The sequence below is a fragment of the Somniosus microcephalus genome, chromosome 4 (assembly GCF_052327205.1).
Source record: "Somniosus microcephalus isolate GS21.2 chromosome 4, FLI_Smic_1.0, whole genome shotgun sequence".
Classification (NCBI taxonomy): Eukaryota; Metazoa; Chordata; class Chondrichthyes; order Squaliformes; family Somniosidae; genus Somniosus; species Somniosus microcephalus.
The window spans coordinates 29,086,269-29,103,956 of record NC_140990.1 but is presented as its reverse complement, the minus strand read 5'-3'; the positions used below and the strand labels follow the sequence as shown (position 1 = coordinate 29,103,956).

Below are 17,688 nucleotides of genomic sequence, written 5' to 3'. Positions count from 1 at the left end.
ATTCTCATCCTTGTTTTCAAATCCCTCCGTGGCCTCGCCCCTCCCTATCCCTGTAATCTCTTCCAGCCCCACAACCCCCCGAGATATCTGCGCTTCTCTAATTCTGGCCTCTTGAGCATCCCCGATTTTAATCGCTCCAGCATTGGTGGCCGTGCCTTCAGTTGCCTGGGCACTAAGCTCTGGAATTCCTTCCCTAAACCTCTCCATCTCTCTACCTCTTTCTCCTTCTTTAAGATGCTCCTTAAAACCTACCTCTTTGACCAAGCTTTTGGTCATCTGCCCGAATATCTCCTTATGTGGCTCGGTGTCAAATTTTTGTTTTATAACGCTCCTGTGAAGAGCCTTGGGACGTTTCACTGCATTAAAGGCGCTTTATAAATACAAGTGGTTGTTGTTGTTTCCTGAAACTAATAATAAATTCCCCAGAGGGAAAAAAACTTGTACTTTTACTCCCAAATATTAAAAAGTTTGTGCCACAGAAGCATGGGGTTTATCTGCTTTTATTCATGAATTTAAAAAGTCTCTATTAAAACCTGAGCCAGTGTGTTGTGAGACAAAGAGCCTTGTGTCCAATAAGGGGAATAAAGGCCCACAGCCTCCCCTGGCCCCGGGCCCTGAACAAGGGACTGGAGAAACTTGCTGCCCTGCGGATCAGACAATCAGCTGGCGCTAGTCCTGCCCCTCGGGCTCCCCGATTGGTTGGAGGACCCGCCGTCGGCACGCTCCTCCAGCGCCGCCCTGCTCACTCCCTATTGGTCGGAAGCTCCCGTCAATCATGCCGTGGGCCCGGGTCACGTGTTCCTCACGGACTTTACAAATGATGTGGAGATGCCGGTGTTGGACTGGGGTGGACAAATGTAAGAAGTCACACAACACCAGCTTTATTTGAAATCACAAGCTCTCGGAGCGCTGCTCCTTCGTCAGGTGAAGTGGAGAGATGCATATAGGCACAGCATATATAGTCAGAGAGTACTGCCAGATGTTTACAGGTAATCTTTCTAACTGCCCTTTTTCATACCTCGGCAGAGAAATAATCACAGCAATCAAAGGTGTGAATTGTGTCCAAACAGGTCAGTCAGGAAAACATTGCATCAAAGAACAATGAGGTGGGGTCACAAGGGGTCAAATGTTGCAGATGCTGGGGTCTGTATGAAAAACAAAAAACAAACAAAAAACTTTTTTTGCTGGAAATCACAGCAGGTCCGGCCACATCTGTGTAGAGAGAACAAAGCAATGACGACTCGAGTCTGGATGACTCTATGTCAGGTGGGGTTACATGTAGCGTGACATGAACCCAAGATCCCGGTTGAGGCCGTCCTCATGAGTGCGGAACTTGGCTATCAGTTTCTGCTCGATGATTTTGCGTTGTCATGTGTCTCGAAGGCCGCCTTGGAGAATGCTTACCCGAAGATCGGAGGCTGAATGTCCTTGACTGCTGAAGTGTTCCCCAACTGGGAGGGAACACTCCTGCCTGGCGATTGTTGTGCGGTGTCCGTTCATCCGTTGTCGCAGTGTCTGCATGGTTTCGCCAATGTACCATGCTCCAGGGCATCCTTTCCTGCAATGTATGAGGTAGACAGCGTTGGCCGAGTCACATGAGTATGTACCATGTACCTGGTGGGTGGTGGTATCTGTGTTGATGATCTGGCATGTCTTGCAGAGGTTGCCGTGGCAGGGTTGTGTGGTGTCGTGGTCGCTGTTCTCCTGAAAGCTGGGTAATTTGCTGTGAACGATGGTCTGAGGTTAGGCGGCTGTTTGAAGGCGAGTAGTGGAGGCATGGGGATGGCCTTAGCGAGGTGTGCGTCATCATCGATGACATGTTGAAGGCTGTGAAGAACATGGAGTAGTTTCTCCGCTCCGGGGAAGTACTGGACGACGAAGGGTTCTCTGTTGGTTGTGTCCCATGTTTGTCTTCTGAGGAGGTCTATGCGATTTTTCGCTGTGGCCCGTCGGGACTGTCGATCGACGAGTCGAGCGTCATATCCCGTTCTTGCGAGGGCGTCTTTCAGCGTCTGTAGGTGTCCATCGCATTCCTCCTCGTCTGAGCAGATCCTGTGTATTCGTAGGGCTTGTCCATAGGGGATGGCTTCTTTAATGTGGTTAGGGTGGAAGCTGGAGAAGTGGAGCATCGTGAGGTTGTCCGTGGGCTTGTGGTAGAGTGAAGTGCTGAGGTGTCCGTCTTTGATGGAGATTCGTGTGTCCAAGAATGAAACTGATTCTGAGGAGTAGTCCATGGTGAGTTTGATGGTGGGATGGAACTTGTTGATGTTATCGTGTAGTCTTTTCAGTGATTGTTCGCCGTGGGTCCATAGGAGGAAAATGTTGTCGATGTATCTGGTGTATAGCATTGGTTGGAGGTCCTGTGCAGTGAAGAAGTCTTGCTCGAAATTGTGCATGAAGATGTTGGCGTATTGGGGTGCGAATTTGGTCCCCATGGCTGCTCCGTGTGTTTGGGTAAAGAACTGGTTGTCGAAGGTGAAGACATTGTGGTCAAGGATGAAATGGATGAGTAGTAGTATGGCGTCTGGAGATTGGCTGTTGTTGGTGTTGAGTACTGAGGCTGTCGCAGCGATGCCATCATCGTGGGGGATACTGGTGTAGAGTGCCGAGACGTCCATCGTGGCGAGGAGTGTTCCTGGTTCAACTGGTCCGTGGGTGCTGAGTTTCTGTAAGAAGTCTGTAGTGTCGCGACAGAAGCTGGGGGTTCCCTGTACGATGGGTTTCAGGGTGCCCTCGACGTATCCAGAGATGTTCTCACACAGGGTTCCGTTGCCTGATACGATAGGACATCCGGGTGTGTTGGCTTTGTGTATCTTTGGGAGGCAGTAGCAGTCTCCCACATGGGGAGTACGTGGGATGAGAGCGCGTAGGGAGCTTTGAAGGCCTGGATCGAAGGTCTTGATCAGTCTGTTGAGTTGGCGGGTGTGTTCTTTGGTCGGATCTGCGGGTAACTGTCTGTAGTGTCCCTGGTTGTCCAGTTGTCGGTATGCTTCTTTGCAATAGTCCATTCTGTTCTGTATGACGATGGCTCCTCCTTTGTCTACTGGTTTGATGACGATGTTGCGGTTAGTTTTGAGAGCGTGGATGGCATTGCATTGTGCTCAGGTGACATTCTGGACTGTCTTGTGAGTGTGGCTGATGAATCTGGTGTTGATGCATCTGCTGACAACTTGAGCATACATGTCAAGCTTAGGGCAGCGACCCTCCGGAGGGGTCCAATTTGACTCTTTCTTCTTCAGTTGCTGCACTGCGGATCCCTCTGTCTGCTGTTCCGGATCATTGATTGTCTCATTGGGTTCGCTGCTGACATCTTGGGATTTGTGGAAGAATTCCCGGAGCCTCATTCTCCTGATGAATTCCTCTGTGTCTGCCGCGAGACCGATTGGGCCCATTTTGGTGGTGGGGCAGAAATTGAGCCCTCGGCTGAGAACTTCGATTTCGTCTGGTTGAAGGGTGTGGTCGGACAAGTTGATGATGGACTTCCCTGTGGTTTCAACCGTGGTACCAGGGGAGGCTTGGTTAATGCTGGTGGTGATGCCGAGTTTCTCAAGCTTCCTGTTCTTGGTGTGCATGTAGGCAGCGTAGATCCGTTGCCTCGTCTGTTTGGCGGTGTCTCATAGCTGGTCTGCTGTGTCCTGAGCACAGGCTGAGAACATGGACTCTATCTTGGTTTTGAGGTTGCGGCGTCTGCTGTAGAGCTGGTGTACTCTCCGCGTGGGAGATTTCTACTGCCTCCCAAAGATACACAAGGCCAACACACCTGGATGTCCTATCGTATCAGGCAATGGAACCCTATGTGAGAACATCTCTGGATACGTCGAGGGCATCCTGAAACCCATCATACAGGGAACCCCCAGCTTCCGTCGTGACACTACAGACTTCTTACAGAAACTCAGCAACCACGGACCAGTTGAACCACGAACACTCCTCGCCACGATGGACGTCTCGGCACCCTACACCAGTATCCCCCACGAAGACGGCATCGCTGCGACAGCCTCAGTACTCAACACCAACAACAGCCAATCTCCAGACGCCATCCTACAACTCATCCGCTTCATCCTTGACCACAATGTCTTCACCTTCGACAACCAGTTCTTTACCCAAACACACGGAACAGCCATGGGGACCAAATTTGCACACCAATACACCAACATATTCATGCACAAGTTCGAGCAAGACTTCTTCGCTGCACAGGACCTCCAACCAATGCTATACACCAGATACATCGATGACATTTTCTTCCTACGGACCCACGGCAAAGAATCACTGAAAAGACTACACGATAACATCAACAAGTTCCATCAAACTCACCATGGACTACTCCTCTGAATCAGTTTCATTCTTGGACACACGGATCTCCATCAAAGACGGACACCTCAGCACTTCACTCTACCGCAAGCCCACAGACAACCTCACGATGCTCCACTTCTCCAGCTTCCACCCTAACCACGTTAAAGAAGCCATCCCCTATGGACAAGCCCTGTGAATACACAGGATCTGCTCAGATGAGGAGGAACGCGATGGACACCTACAGACGCTGAAAGACGCCCTGGTAAGAACGGGATATGACGCTCGACTCGTCGATTGACAGTTCCAACAGGCCACAGCGAAAAACCGCATAGACCTCCTCAGAAGACAAACACGAGACACAACCAACAGAGTACCCTTCGTCGTCCAGTACTTCCCCGGAGCGGAGAAACTACGCCATGTTCTTCACAGCCTTCAACATGTCATCAACGACGACGCACACCTCGCTAAGGCTATCCCCACACCTCCACTACTCGCCTTCAAACAGCCGCCTAACCTCAAACAGACCATCATTCGCAGCAAATTACCCAGCTTTCAGGAGAACAGCGACCACGACACCACACAACCCTGCCACGGCAACCTCTGCAAGACATGCCAGATCATCAACACAGATACCATCATTACACGTGAGGACACCATCCACCAGGTACATGGTATATACTCATGTGACTCGACCAACGTTGTCTACCTCATACGTTGCAGGAAAGGATGCCCCGGAGCATGGTACATTGGCGAAGCCATGCAGACACTGCGACAACGGATGAACGGACACCGCACAACAATCGCCAGGCAGGAGTGTTCCCTCCCAGTTGGGGAACACTTCAGTAGTCAAGGACATTCAATCTCCGATCTTCGGTTAAGCATTCTCCAAGGTGGCCTTCGAGACACATGACAACGCAAAATCATCGAGCAGAAACTGATAGCCAAGTTCTGCACTCATGAGGACGGCCTCAACCGGGATCTTGGGTTCATGTCACGCGCCATGTAACCCCACCTGACATAGAGCCATCCAGACTCGAGTCGTCATTGCTTTGTTCTCTCTACACAGATGCGGCCGGACCTGCTGTGATTTCCAGCAACAAAATAGTTTTTTGTTTGTTTTTTGTTTTTCATACAGACCCCAGCATCTGCAACATTTGACCCCTCGTGACCCCACCTCATTGTTCTTTGATGTAATGTTTTCCTGACTGACCTGTTTGGACACAATTCACACCTTTGATTGCTGTATTATTTCTTTGCTGAGGTGTGATAAAGGGCAGTTAGAAAGATTACCTGTAATCATCTGGCGGCATTCTCTGACTATATATGCTGTGCCTATATGCATCTCTCCACTTCACCTGATGAAGGAGCAGCGCTCCGAAAGCTTGTGATGTCAAATAAAGCTGTTGGACTATAACCTGGTGTTGTGTGACTTCTTACATTCGACTTTACAAAGAAAGCCACGCGCGGTTGCCGGGCGGAGCTGCAGGTTGGCGGGAGCGGGGTTGGGAGATTAATAAACTGCGGGTAGGCTGCGCCGCAGGGTTTATAAAGTTGGAGAACGGCCTCAGGCCCGAATGAGATCCAGCGGCCTGGTCTCTGTTCCACCGGACAGCAGCGGTGAGGGTTTTTCTCCGTGATAAGCCCAGGTTACGAGCCGCCATCTTGGTGGAGGAAAGACAGGCCGGTTCTGTTGTATCCGTGTGTTAATGGAGACACGGAATGCACGAGTTGGTTTTACAGGTGTTTACTGAACAAAGTCTGGAGGTGAACTAAAAGACACAAGACACTATACAGGCTTATATAGCCCAAGTGGCCACTACCGGCATTACAGTACACAGGGGCTCTTAAAGGCACACACATCACAATTCCTCCCCTTTTAGACAACCAGTACATAACATTTTAAGTAATCATTAATTAACATGTTTACAAGAACAATAATCTACACATTTGCTGCAGTTAATCAATTATAAGTCAGTCTCTCTGGAGGCTTCCTGACTCGGTCCGGATAACGCCTCGGTGGTGTAGTAGTTTTCGGTGGTGTAGTAGGTTCTTTTGGCAAGGTCGATTCGGCTTGAATGCCAGTGTCGGGTTCATCTGGTGCCAGTATCACCGGATCGGAGGTAGATACTATGGGTATCTCTGCTTCATCATTAGGCGTATAGAGTTGTGGTGTAGGTTGTCCCTTTTCGGATGACTCTATGATCTGGTCAGCATGGCACCTTATTATGCTTTCTCCAATGTCCACGGTATACATCAGTGGTCCTAGTCGTGTGCAAATAGTTCCAGGCTGCCATTTCTTGGTACGGTAGTCCCGGGCCAAAACTTGTTGACCTATCTGGAAGGTTCTAGTTGGCCTTTCATTCATGCCTTGAAATTGCCTGTTCTCTACGTCCTTTCTGATGTTTGGCCTGATCAAATCCAGCCGGCATCTTAGTCTTCTATTGAAAAACATCATGGTGGGAGTTTGGTTTGTAACCACGTGTTGCATTCCTGTATGCAAACAAGAAGTTATCTACCTTATGCTGTAGATTTATGTCTTCATTACCCATGGCCTTTATGGCCTTCTTGAAGGTCTGGACAAACCTTTCAGCCAATCCATTGGTGGCGGGATGGTATGGGGCAGACGTGTAGTGCTTAACCCCATTGTTTTTTAAGAACTTCCTGAATTCTTCGGACACAAATTGCGGTCCATTATCAGAACAGATCTGTTCCGGCAGCCCATTCCTGGCAAATATGGTCCTTAATACTGTGATGGTTTTTCCCCCGTGGTGGTGGAAGACATCTTTATTACCTCCGGCCACTTGGAGTGTGCATCAACCGCGATTAAGAACATTGAGTCCATAAATGGACCAGCAAAGTCGATGTGTACCCTTTGCCATGGAGATGAGGGCCACTCCCATGGGTGTAGAGGGGCTTGTGGTGGGGTGTTTTGGACCTTCTGGCATCCTAGACAGCCCTTGGTCATTACTTCGATGTCTCCATCGATACCTGGCCACCACACAAATGCTCTGGCTAGGTTCTTCATTTTCACTCCACCCAGATGCCCCTCGTGAAGCTCCTTTAGCACTTTATCCTGGAGTTTGGGTGGAATCACCACTCTGGATCCACACATCAAGGTTCCTCGGCACACTGACAGCTGTTCTCTTCTTTGCGAGAATGCTGGCAACAGTGGTTCGCCATGCGCTGGCCATCCCTTCACCGTTAAATCGTAGACTCGTGAGAGAGTCGGGTCATTTCTCGTTTCCTTTTCAATGGTAGAATTTGTTACTGGTAGACATTCCACTGTGGTTGAGTGGAACATCTCCACTGGGTCAACTGTAAGTGCCTCTTCTACCGTTGGCAACGGTAGACGCGATAAACCATCAGCATTTCCATGCTGTTTTGATCCTTTGTATTCTATGTCATATTGGTGTGCCCCTAGGAAAAGGGACCACCTCTGTAGCCTTTGCGCTGTCATAATGGGAACGCCCTTTTTAGGGTTCAATATGGAGATGAGGGGTTGATGGTCAGTCAGCAAGGTAAATTTTTGTCCGTGTAGGTAATGGTTGAATTTCTTCACTCCCCATACCAGGCTGAGTGCTTCCCTGTCGATCTGGGCATAGTTACGATCAGCTGAGTTCAATGAGCGTGACGCAAAAGCTATCGGCCGCTCCGAGCCATCAGTGAATCTATGCGATAATACCGCTCCTACGCCGTAAGGGGATGCATTGCACGCCAGTCTGATTGGCGGTGATGGGTTGTAATGAGCCAAAACTTCCTTGGACGTGATCAAGCCTTTGAATTTATGGAAGGCACGTTTACAGTCTTCGCTCCATTTCCAATTTACTCCCGTTTGTAGCAGTTCATTAAGAGGGTGCAGAACAGTTGACAAGTTTGGTAAAAATTTATGATAGTAATTTATCAATCCCAGGAACGACCTTAATTGTGAGACATTTTCAGGTGCTGGGGCTTTTATGACCGCTTCAATTTTTTCAGGTGACTTATGCAACCCTTCTTCATTAATTATGTGGCCACAATATGATATTTGTTTCTGGAAAAATTTGCACTTGGGGCGATTTGCTCGTAGGCCCCGTTCTCTCAGCCTAGTGAGCACCTGCTCCAAATTGGCAAGGTGCTCGTTTCGTTTTCTCCTGTTACAAGGATGTCATCTAGGTAGCATTGAGTCCTCGGAATCCCTTGCAGGACTTGCTCCATAGCTCTTTGCCAGATAGCTGGAGCTGATGCTACTCCGAAAACCAGTCGATTGTACTGGTACAGGCCTTTGTGTGTGTTTATCGTGAGATACTTTTTAGAGGCCTCCTCAACCTCCATCTGTTGATATGCCTGTGCCAAGTCAATTTTGGTGAAACGTTTCCCTCCTGATAGTGAGGCGAAAATATCTTCTATCCTCGGAAAAGGATACTGTACCGTGTGAAGGACCGGGTTTACAGTCACCTTGAAGTCCCCACAGATGCGAATTTTTCTCTGTTCTTCAGCTTTATCATTATTCAACGTTTTCTTCATGACCGGGATGAAGGGTGTTACCCACTCACTCCAATCTATCTTGGATAACACGCCTGCCTTTTCCAAATTCTCCAGCTCTGCCTTGACTGCTGGACGAATTGCGTATGGCACCGGCCTTGCCTTAAAAAACTTGGGAATTGCCGCATCTTCCACTTTTATTGAGGCGGTGACGCCTTTCAATGTTCCTAGTTCCTGTTGAAACACTTCTTTGGCGTTGGCCAAGATGTCTTTTAATCGTTCAGGTATGACGTCATCATCATTTTTTTTCTTACTGGTCACCGTCAGTGCCTGAATGGAGTGCCAGACTAACCGTATCTTCCTGATCCATTCACGTCCCAACAGCGGTGGACCACCATCTTGCAGAACGTATAAATACAACTTCTGTATTTCCTTGCCGTTGTATACAACAGGCACCCTTATTTTCCCTCTGGGGTATACTTTCTGCCCCGTATATGTTTTCAAGATAATGGATGTGTCTTTCAAAGGTATATGCGGAAATAGCCGCTCGTAATCCCGTCGACTTATGACAGTCAGAGCTGATCCTGTATCTAGCTCCATTTTAACTGGGGACCCCGCTATCGTGAGGGTAACCCAAATGGTTTGGTAATCTTCTTTGGCAATTACATTATGTAATTTGAGACAGCTTAGTCTCTTGTCTCCGGAGTCGCTATCGCTCTTCTGGTCTTCGGAGCTACTGTCCGTCATCATTTGTACCTTTCTGTACTTTTCCTTATTGATTTTTTTTCTGTCAGTGGATTTTTTGTTTCCAGATCGGCATACACGTGCAATGTGTCCCATCTTTCCGCATTGCCTGCATGCTTTGTCCTTGAACCAGCAGTCCCTCTGGTCATGGGTGGATCTGCCGCAGCGATAACATCTCTCGAAACCCTGTGTCATTTCATGGGTGCCGACGTCCTGTGGCTTTTGCTGTATCTCTGCAGCTCCTCTTGCTGCTGCTTCGTATGATACAGCCACACTGAAAGCCTTGTCCAGTGTTAAATCTTTCTCAGAAAGTAGCCTTTTCTGTGTTCCTTCACTTGGGAGACCGCAGACAAATTTGTCTCGAAGAGAATCTGCCAGTGCTGCCCCAAATTGGCAGTGCTTTGACAGCTTTCTTAATTCAGTGAGGTAATCAGCGTTACTTTCATTCTTGTGCTGATTCCTCCTGAAGAATTTGAATCGTTCCGCTATCAGCAGCGGTGTTGGGTTTAAGTGTTACTGTAGGGTATCAACAATCTCTTTAAAATTCTTGTCCATCGGTTTGGCTGGAGTGATTAAGTTTCGTAACAGCCCGTATGTCCTTGCGCCCATTAGATTTAGAAGTACCGATGCCTTTTTATCATCCTCTATTTCATTCGCTGTGCAATATACCTCCACTCTTTCCACATATGTGGTCCAATCCTCTACATCACTATCGAAAGCAGTAATATTGCCAGTCTTAGGCATCCTGAAAAAAAATGGCGCCTCCCGCGCTTTCCTTTCTTCCCTGCCGAGAAAAAATGGCGCCTCCCGCGCTTTCCCGCCGCTGCCACTGCTGACAATGCTGTTCTCCACGGTTTTTATTTATACAGATATTTTTAATAGTTGGAGACTCATTCCCGCCGGACTCTCTGGGACTTTTCCCTCCCTCTGCTTGGTCCGAACGCCGACCTGCTTTGCAGCGCTGGCCGTCTCCCGAGTGCTCCACCCTCCATCTCTGTTTGCCTCCGCCTTCGCTGCTCGGCCCCGCTGCAGAGCCAGCCGATTGAGCCCCAGCCCGCCGCCCAGGAAGGATTAGTGCAGTACCTGCCACCAGCCCGGCTAACTGGTGAAACCAGAGTTTTTTCTTTTTTTTTTTTTTCTTCGACCTTCGTCTGAGGAATCGATCTCCTTGAGGTGCTGCCGAATTGCAGGTAAGTCCGTTTCCAATTCGTCGCCACTGTTGTATCCGTGTGTTAATGGAGACACGGAATGCAGGAGTTGGTTTCACAGGTGTTTACTGAACAAAGTCTGGAGGTGAACTAACAGATACAAGACACTATACAGGCTTATATAGCCCGAGTGGCCATTACCGGCATTACAGTACACAGGGGCTCTTAAAGGCACATACACCACACCTCTCATTCTTCTAAACTCCAGCGAGTATATCACATAGGAGATTAGTGTCAATGCAGTGACGTCTCTTGCAGGGTTTATCCCTGTGAAAATTCTGCTGGATTATCAGGAATGTGGGTACTGGGGATCTCCTGTGTAAATAATTGCAGAATCACAGAGGGATCTTTACTCGGACGCTAACCCATGCTGCACCTGCCCTGGGAGTGTTTGCTGGGACAGTGTAGAGGGAGATTTACTCTGTATCTAATCCGTGGGCAGGGCTTCAGGGTCCCAGTGACCAGGAGAGACAATCATTGACTCATTGATTTTATTCTCACTCTGCACACAGCGGGTGTAGAACTGAACCCAACCAGAGTAGAGGGAGGGAGAAAAGTGGGAGTGGAGGAAAGAAATGTTGGAGATGGTGTGATGGGTTTAGATTTCAGCACAGGGTGGAGGGAGAGTGTGTGGGACGGGGATTTACAGCTTTGGGGGAACAAGAGAGGAAAGAATGTTCCATAGAAACTAGAATTGTCTGTTCTGAATTTCTATCCTGTACTTACAGTGATGACTTTTGCAAACTCCTTTTACAGGGTATTAGAAGGGGAGGATTTACAGACGGGAAACTCAAACCAAACATCACAACAAGATCTGACAGAGTCACTCAATTCTTCAGGACCTGAATGTCATCGGCCTTTTTCTCTGTTCTTTTCTGTGGGAAAAGATTTCAAACATCAGTGTGACTGGAAAGCACCATGGCACACACACCCGAGTGAGAGTGTTCCAGTGCACTGACTGGAAAGAGCTTTAACCAGTTACACAGCCTGAAAAATCATCGCACCATTCACAGCGGGGAGAAACCGCGCACGTGTTCTGTGTGTGGACGAGGCTTCAACCGATTGTCCAACCTGGAGAGACACAAGCACACCCGCACCACAAAGAAACCGTGGAAATGTGGGGACTGTGGAAAGGGATTCAGTTGCCCATCCCACCTGGAAACTCATCGACGCAGTCACACTGGGGAGAGGCCGTTCACCTGCTCCACGTGTGGGAAGGGATTCACTCACTCATCCTACCTGATCAGACACCAGCGAGTTCACACTGGAGACACGCCGTTCTCCTGCTCTGTGTGTGGAAATGGATTCACTCATTCAACCACACTGCTGCAACACCAGCGAGTTCACACTAGGGAGAAACCGTTCACCTGCTCCGTGTGTGGGAAGAGATTCACTCAGTCATCCAACCTGCTGAAACACCAGCTTGTTCACTCTGATAAGAGACCTTTTAAATGTTCTAAGTGTGGGCTGAGCTTTAAAAGTGCAAGTGGTCTGCTGAGACACCAACGCACTCACATTGGGGAGAGGCCGTTCACCTGCTCTGAGTGTGGGAAGGGATTCACTAATTCATCCAACCTGCTGACACACCAGCGAGTTCACTCTGATGAGAGACCTTTTAAATGCTCAGACTGCGGGAAGTGCTATAAAAGTTCTGGGGAACTGATATGCCATCAAGGTGTTCACACTGGCGAGAGACCGTTCAGGTGCTCTCACTGCGGGACTGGGTTCAGGCAGTCATCTGAACTCACTGTACACCAGCACACTCACACTGGAGAGAGGGCGTTCACCTGCTCCGTGTGTGGGTGCTGGTGCAGTCGGGAGAGCAGGAGGCCAGTAACTGGTGAGTTTAAAAGCTCACCTTTCGCGGGCTTTTTCTTTCACAGCTGGTGCAGTCGGGAGAGCAGGAGGCCAGTAACTCTTATATAGGTGGAGCTGTTGCTAAACCCGAAACACTACAGTGTAGTGTCTCCCACCCTTCCACCTCCTCTAACCTTTTAGGGGTTAGGGGAAGTTGAAAAGGTAGGTTCAATTTATTTTATTTCAGGAGCCTAACCTAGGTGGAAAAGGTTCCAGGACAGGAGGCGGCAGTGAAAATACAACACCAGAAAACAGGTAGGTGACTGGTTGGTGAGTACTTTCACAAACTTATTCTAAGTAGAATTCAATAATTAAGCTAAATCGTAGTAAATAAAAGGGTATTGTAAGGGTTAAGTCATGGAAGGGCAGCTCGGACCCGTGTCATGCTCCTCCTGTGCCATGTGGGAAATCAGGGACACTGTCCCTGACAACTATGTGTGCAGGAAGTGTGTCCAGCTGCAGCTCCTAGCGGACCGCATGGCGGCGCTGGAGCTGCGAATGGACTCACTCTGGAGCATACGCGATGCTGAGGATGTTGTGGATAGCACATTCAGTGAGTTGGTCACACCGCAGGTAAAGGCTAGCTCAGACAGTAAATGGGTGACCAAAAGGCAGGGTAAAGGCAGGAAGGTAGTGCAGGAGTCACCTGCGGTCATCTCCCTCCAAAACAGGTTTACCGTTTTGGGTACTGTTGGGGGAGATGACTTATCAGGGGAAGGCACCAGCAGCCAGGTTCAGGGCACCATGACTGGCTCTGCTGCACAGAAGGGCGGGAAAAAGAGGGATAGGGCTATAGTGATAGGGGATTCAATTGTAAGGGGGATAGATAGGAGTTTCTGTGGCCGAGACCGAGACTCCAAGATGGTATGTTGCCTCCCTGGTGCAAGGGTCAAGGATGTCTCGGAGCGGGTGCAGAGCATTCTGAAGGGGGAGGGGGATCAGCCAGTTGTCGTGGTACATGTAGGTACCAACGATGTAGGTAAAAAGAGGGAGGAGGTCCTATAAGCTGAATTTAGGGAGTTAGGAGCTAAATTGAAAAGTAGGACCTCAAAGGTAGTAATCTCTGGATTGCTACCAGTGCCACGAGCTAATAAGTTTAGAGAGAGTAAGATAGATAAGCTAAATACGTGGCTTGAGCAGTGGTGCAAGGGAGAGGGATTTAAATTCTTGAGGCATTGGAACCAGTTCTTGGGGAGGAGTGACCTGTACCAAGGGGACGGTCTACACCTGAACTGTGAGGGAGCCGATGTCCTCGGGGTAATATTTTCTAGGGCGGTTCGGGAGGATTTAAACTAATTTGGCAGGGGGATGGGAACCTAGGTAGTGGAAAAGAGGGAAGTCATATGAAGTCAGAAATAGATGGTAGAAAGGTGAGAAGCAATAAGCAAAGGAGAGAAACACAAAGGGCCAAACTAATTCATAATGAGAGTGTGAAAAAAGCAAGCCTGAAGGCTTTGTATCTTAATGCTAGAAGCATTAGGAACAAGGTGGATGAATTAGTTGTGGAAATAGAGGTAAACAAGTATGATTTGATTGGGATTACAGAAACGTGGCTGCAGGGTGGGCAAGGCTGGGAACTTAACATCCAGGGATATACAATATTTAGGAAGGATCGGCAAAAAGGTAGGGGAGGTGGGGTAGCATTGCTGGTAAAGGAGGGGATTAATGCAATGGAAAGGAAGGATATTAACTCGGATGAAACGGAATCTGTATGGGTAGAAATGAGAAATAGCAAGGGGAGGAAAACGTTAGTGGGTGTGATATATAGGCCTCCAAATAGTAGTATGGAGGTGAGGGAAGGCATAAAAAGGGAAATTAGAGAAGCGTGCGATAAGAGCACAGCTGTCATCATGGGTGACTTTAATTTACATATTGATTGGACTACCCAAATTAGTAAAAATTCTGAGGAGGAGGAATTCCTGGAATGTTTTCGGGACGGTTATCTGGACCAATATGTCGAGGAGCCGACTCGAGATCAGGCCATTTTAGACTGGGTATTGTGCAATGAGAAGGGACTTATCAGCAATCTTCTTGTACGAGGCCCCTTGGGTCAGAGCGATCATAATATGATCGAGCTCTCAGTCGAGATGGAGAGTGAGGAAATTGAATCAGAGACTAAGGTCCAGAACTTAAATAAAGGGAATTACGAGGGTATGAGACGGGAATTGGGTAAGATTGATTGGGTGGTGTTTCTGGGGGGATTGACAGTGGATAGACAATGGCAAGCATTCAAAGATAGAATGGAAGAATTCCAGAACATGTTTATACCGGTTTGGCATAAAAATAAACCTAAAAAGGTGACTCAACCGTGGATAACGAGGGAAATTAGGGACAGCATAAAATCAAAAAAAAGGGCATATCAACTGGCAAAAAAAAGCACCAGACCGGAAGATTGGGGGCAGTACAGGATACAGCAAAAGAGGACAAAGGGATTAATCAGGAAGGGGAAAATAGAATACGAAAGTAAACTTGCAGCAAACATAAAGACAGACTGCAAAAGCTTTTATCGGTATATCAGGAGGAAAAGACTGGTAAAATCCCAAGTCGGTCCCTTGCAGTCCGATTCGGGAGAATATATAATGGAGAATAAGGAAATGGCAGACCAATTAAACTCATACTTTGGTTCTGTATTCACAAAGGAGGACACAAATAACCTCCCAGGAATATCGGCAAACATAGGGACTAATGAGAGGGAGGAGCTGACAGAAATTAGTATCTCTAGGGATATGGTGTTGGGTAAGTTGAGGGGACTGAAGGCCGACAAATCCCCGGGGCCTGATAAACTACATCCTAGGGTACTTAAGGAGGTGGCCCTGGAGATAGCAGATGCTCTAAGGATCATCTTCCGGAACTCCATTGACTCAGGAACAGTACCCGTGGATTGGAGGGTAGCTAATGTTACCCCAATATTTAAAAAGGGGGGTAGAGAGAAAGCAGGGAATTATAGACCAGTAAGCCTTACATCGGTTGTGGGCAAAATGCTAGAGTCCATTATTAAGGATAAAATAGCGGAGCACTTGACAAATGGGGAAAGGATCGGACAGAGTCAACATGGATTTACAAAGGGTAAATCGTGTTTGACTAATCTGGAATTTTTTGAGGAAGTAACTGGTAAAATAGATGGGGGAGAGCCAGTGGATGTGGTGTACCTTGACTTCCAGAAAGCCTTCGATAAGGTTCCACACAAAAGATTATCATGCAAAATTAAGGCTCATGGGATTGGGGGCAAAGTATTAACGTGGGTAGAGAACTGGCTGGCGGATAGAAAACAGAGAGTTGGAATAAACGGCTCGTTTTCGGAGTGGCAGGCAGTGACCAGCGGGGTGCCGCAAGGATCTGTCCTGGGACCCCAGCTGTTCACAATATATATAAATGATCTGGATCAGGGAATTGGATGCAATATTTCCAAATTCGCTGACGACACTAAACTAGGAGGAGGGGTGGGCTCTGATGAGGATGTCAGGAGGCTACAGTGCGATTTGGACAGGTTGGGGGAATGGGCGGATACATGGCAGATGCACTATAATGTGGATAAATGCGAGGTTATCCACTTTGGGGGTAAAAACAGGAGGGTAGATTATTATCTAAATGGCAATAGATTGGGAGATGGGGAAGTGCAGAGGGACCTGGGTGTTCTTGTGCACCAGTCACTGAAGGAGAGCATGCAGGTGCAACAGGCGATTAAGAAGGCAAATGGTATGTTGGCCTTCATATCAAGGGGGTTCGAGTATAGGAATAGGGATACCTTACTACAGCTGTACAAGGTGCTGGTGAGACCGCATCTGGAGTATTGTGTACAGTTTTGGTCGCCCCATCTGCGGAAGGATGTTCTTGCCATGGAAAGAGTGCAACGGCGATTCACCAGGCTGATACCTGGAATGGCGGGAATGACCTACGAAGAGAGATTAAATAGTTTGGGCTTGTACTCACTGGAGTTTAGAAGATTGAGAGGGGATCTCATCGAAACATATAAAATTATGGCAGGCCTGGACAGGCTGAATTCAGAGAGAATGTTTCCAATGGCCGGGGAGCACAGAACCAGGGGCCACAGTCTAAAAATAGCGGGCAAATCATTTAAAACAGAGATGAGGAAGAATTTCTTCACTCAAAGAGTGGTGAGCCTGTGGAATTCCCTGCCACAGAGGGCTGTGAAGGCTAATTCAATAAATATTTTCAAGAGAGAATTGGATATATTTCTGAAGGCTAAGGGGATTAAGGGTTACGGAGAAAAGGCGGGGACGGGGTACTGAACTGGTAAGATCAGCTATGATCTCAGACGAAGATCAGCCATGATCTCATTGAATGGCGGAGCAGGCTCGAAGGGCCGAATGGCCTACTCCTGTTCCTATCTCTATGTTTCTATGATTCACTCGCTCATCCCACCTCACTGATCATCAACTTGTTCACACTGATGAGAGACCTTTTAAATGTTCTGACTGTGAGAAGAGCTTTAAAAGCAAAAGGAAACTGATACAACATGAACGCACTCACACTGGTGATTGGCCGTTCACCTGCTCCATGTGTGGGAAGGGATTTGCTCAGCTATCCACCCTGCTGAGACACCAGCGAGTTCACACTGGGGAGAGGCCGTTCACCTGCTCCGTGTGCAGGGAGGGATTCGCTCAGTCATCCACCCTGCTGAGACACCAGCGAGTTCACAATCACTGCAGGGGTTGGATTCTGCTGTTATTGCTGCTGTTAATCACATCCAGGACTGAACCATGTTCATTCTGACAGTTGGGGTTTATTTCTGATGAAGTTAATGACCCCTATAACTGGGCTGGAGTTTAATATTCTGGATATGTGTCAAATAAATCAGCTTTGTTTTCAAAGCATTTTTGTAGATTTTTGTCTTCCCACCTGAGTGTTTAGCATCACCTGGCTGGAGCTCAGAAAGGACAATCTGGGGGAGGATCGTACGGCGGGAACAGAACTTCAGCCTGGACACAGTCCTTCAGGGCAACACTGAGAGGGGCAAACGGCACTTTGGTCTTTCTCGTCTCTCTTCACTGACAGCAAAGGCTCCATGTGAGTTAATCTTGAGGCGTGTAAGAAATGTGACCCAGCCGCTTTCTTCCATGGTTCAGAGCTCCTAGGCATGGAACAGAAGGCTCCTTTACAACTGTGT

General features: G+C 48.2%; 1 protein-coding gene across 1 annotated transcript; it reads left to right on the top strand.

Moving 5' to 3' along the window:
- Positions 1–4,119: 4,119 nt before the first annotated feature.
- LOC147118496 (uncharacterized) lies at positions 4,120–17,373 on the top strand. The gene is made up of 3 exons (XM_085983922.1): positions 4,120–4,172; positions 11,717–12,406; positions 16,925–17,373. The coding sequence occupies exons 1-3, from the start codon at positions 4,120–4,122 to the stop codon at positions 17,292–17,294; spliced, it is 1,113 nt and encodes a 370-aa protein (XP_085840048.1). The 3' UTR covers positions 17,295–17,373.
- Positions 17,374–17,688: the final 315 nt, after the last annotated feature.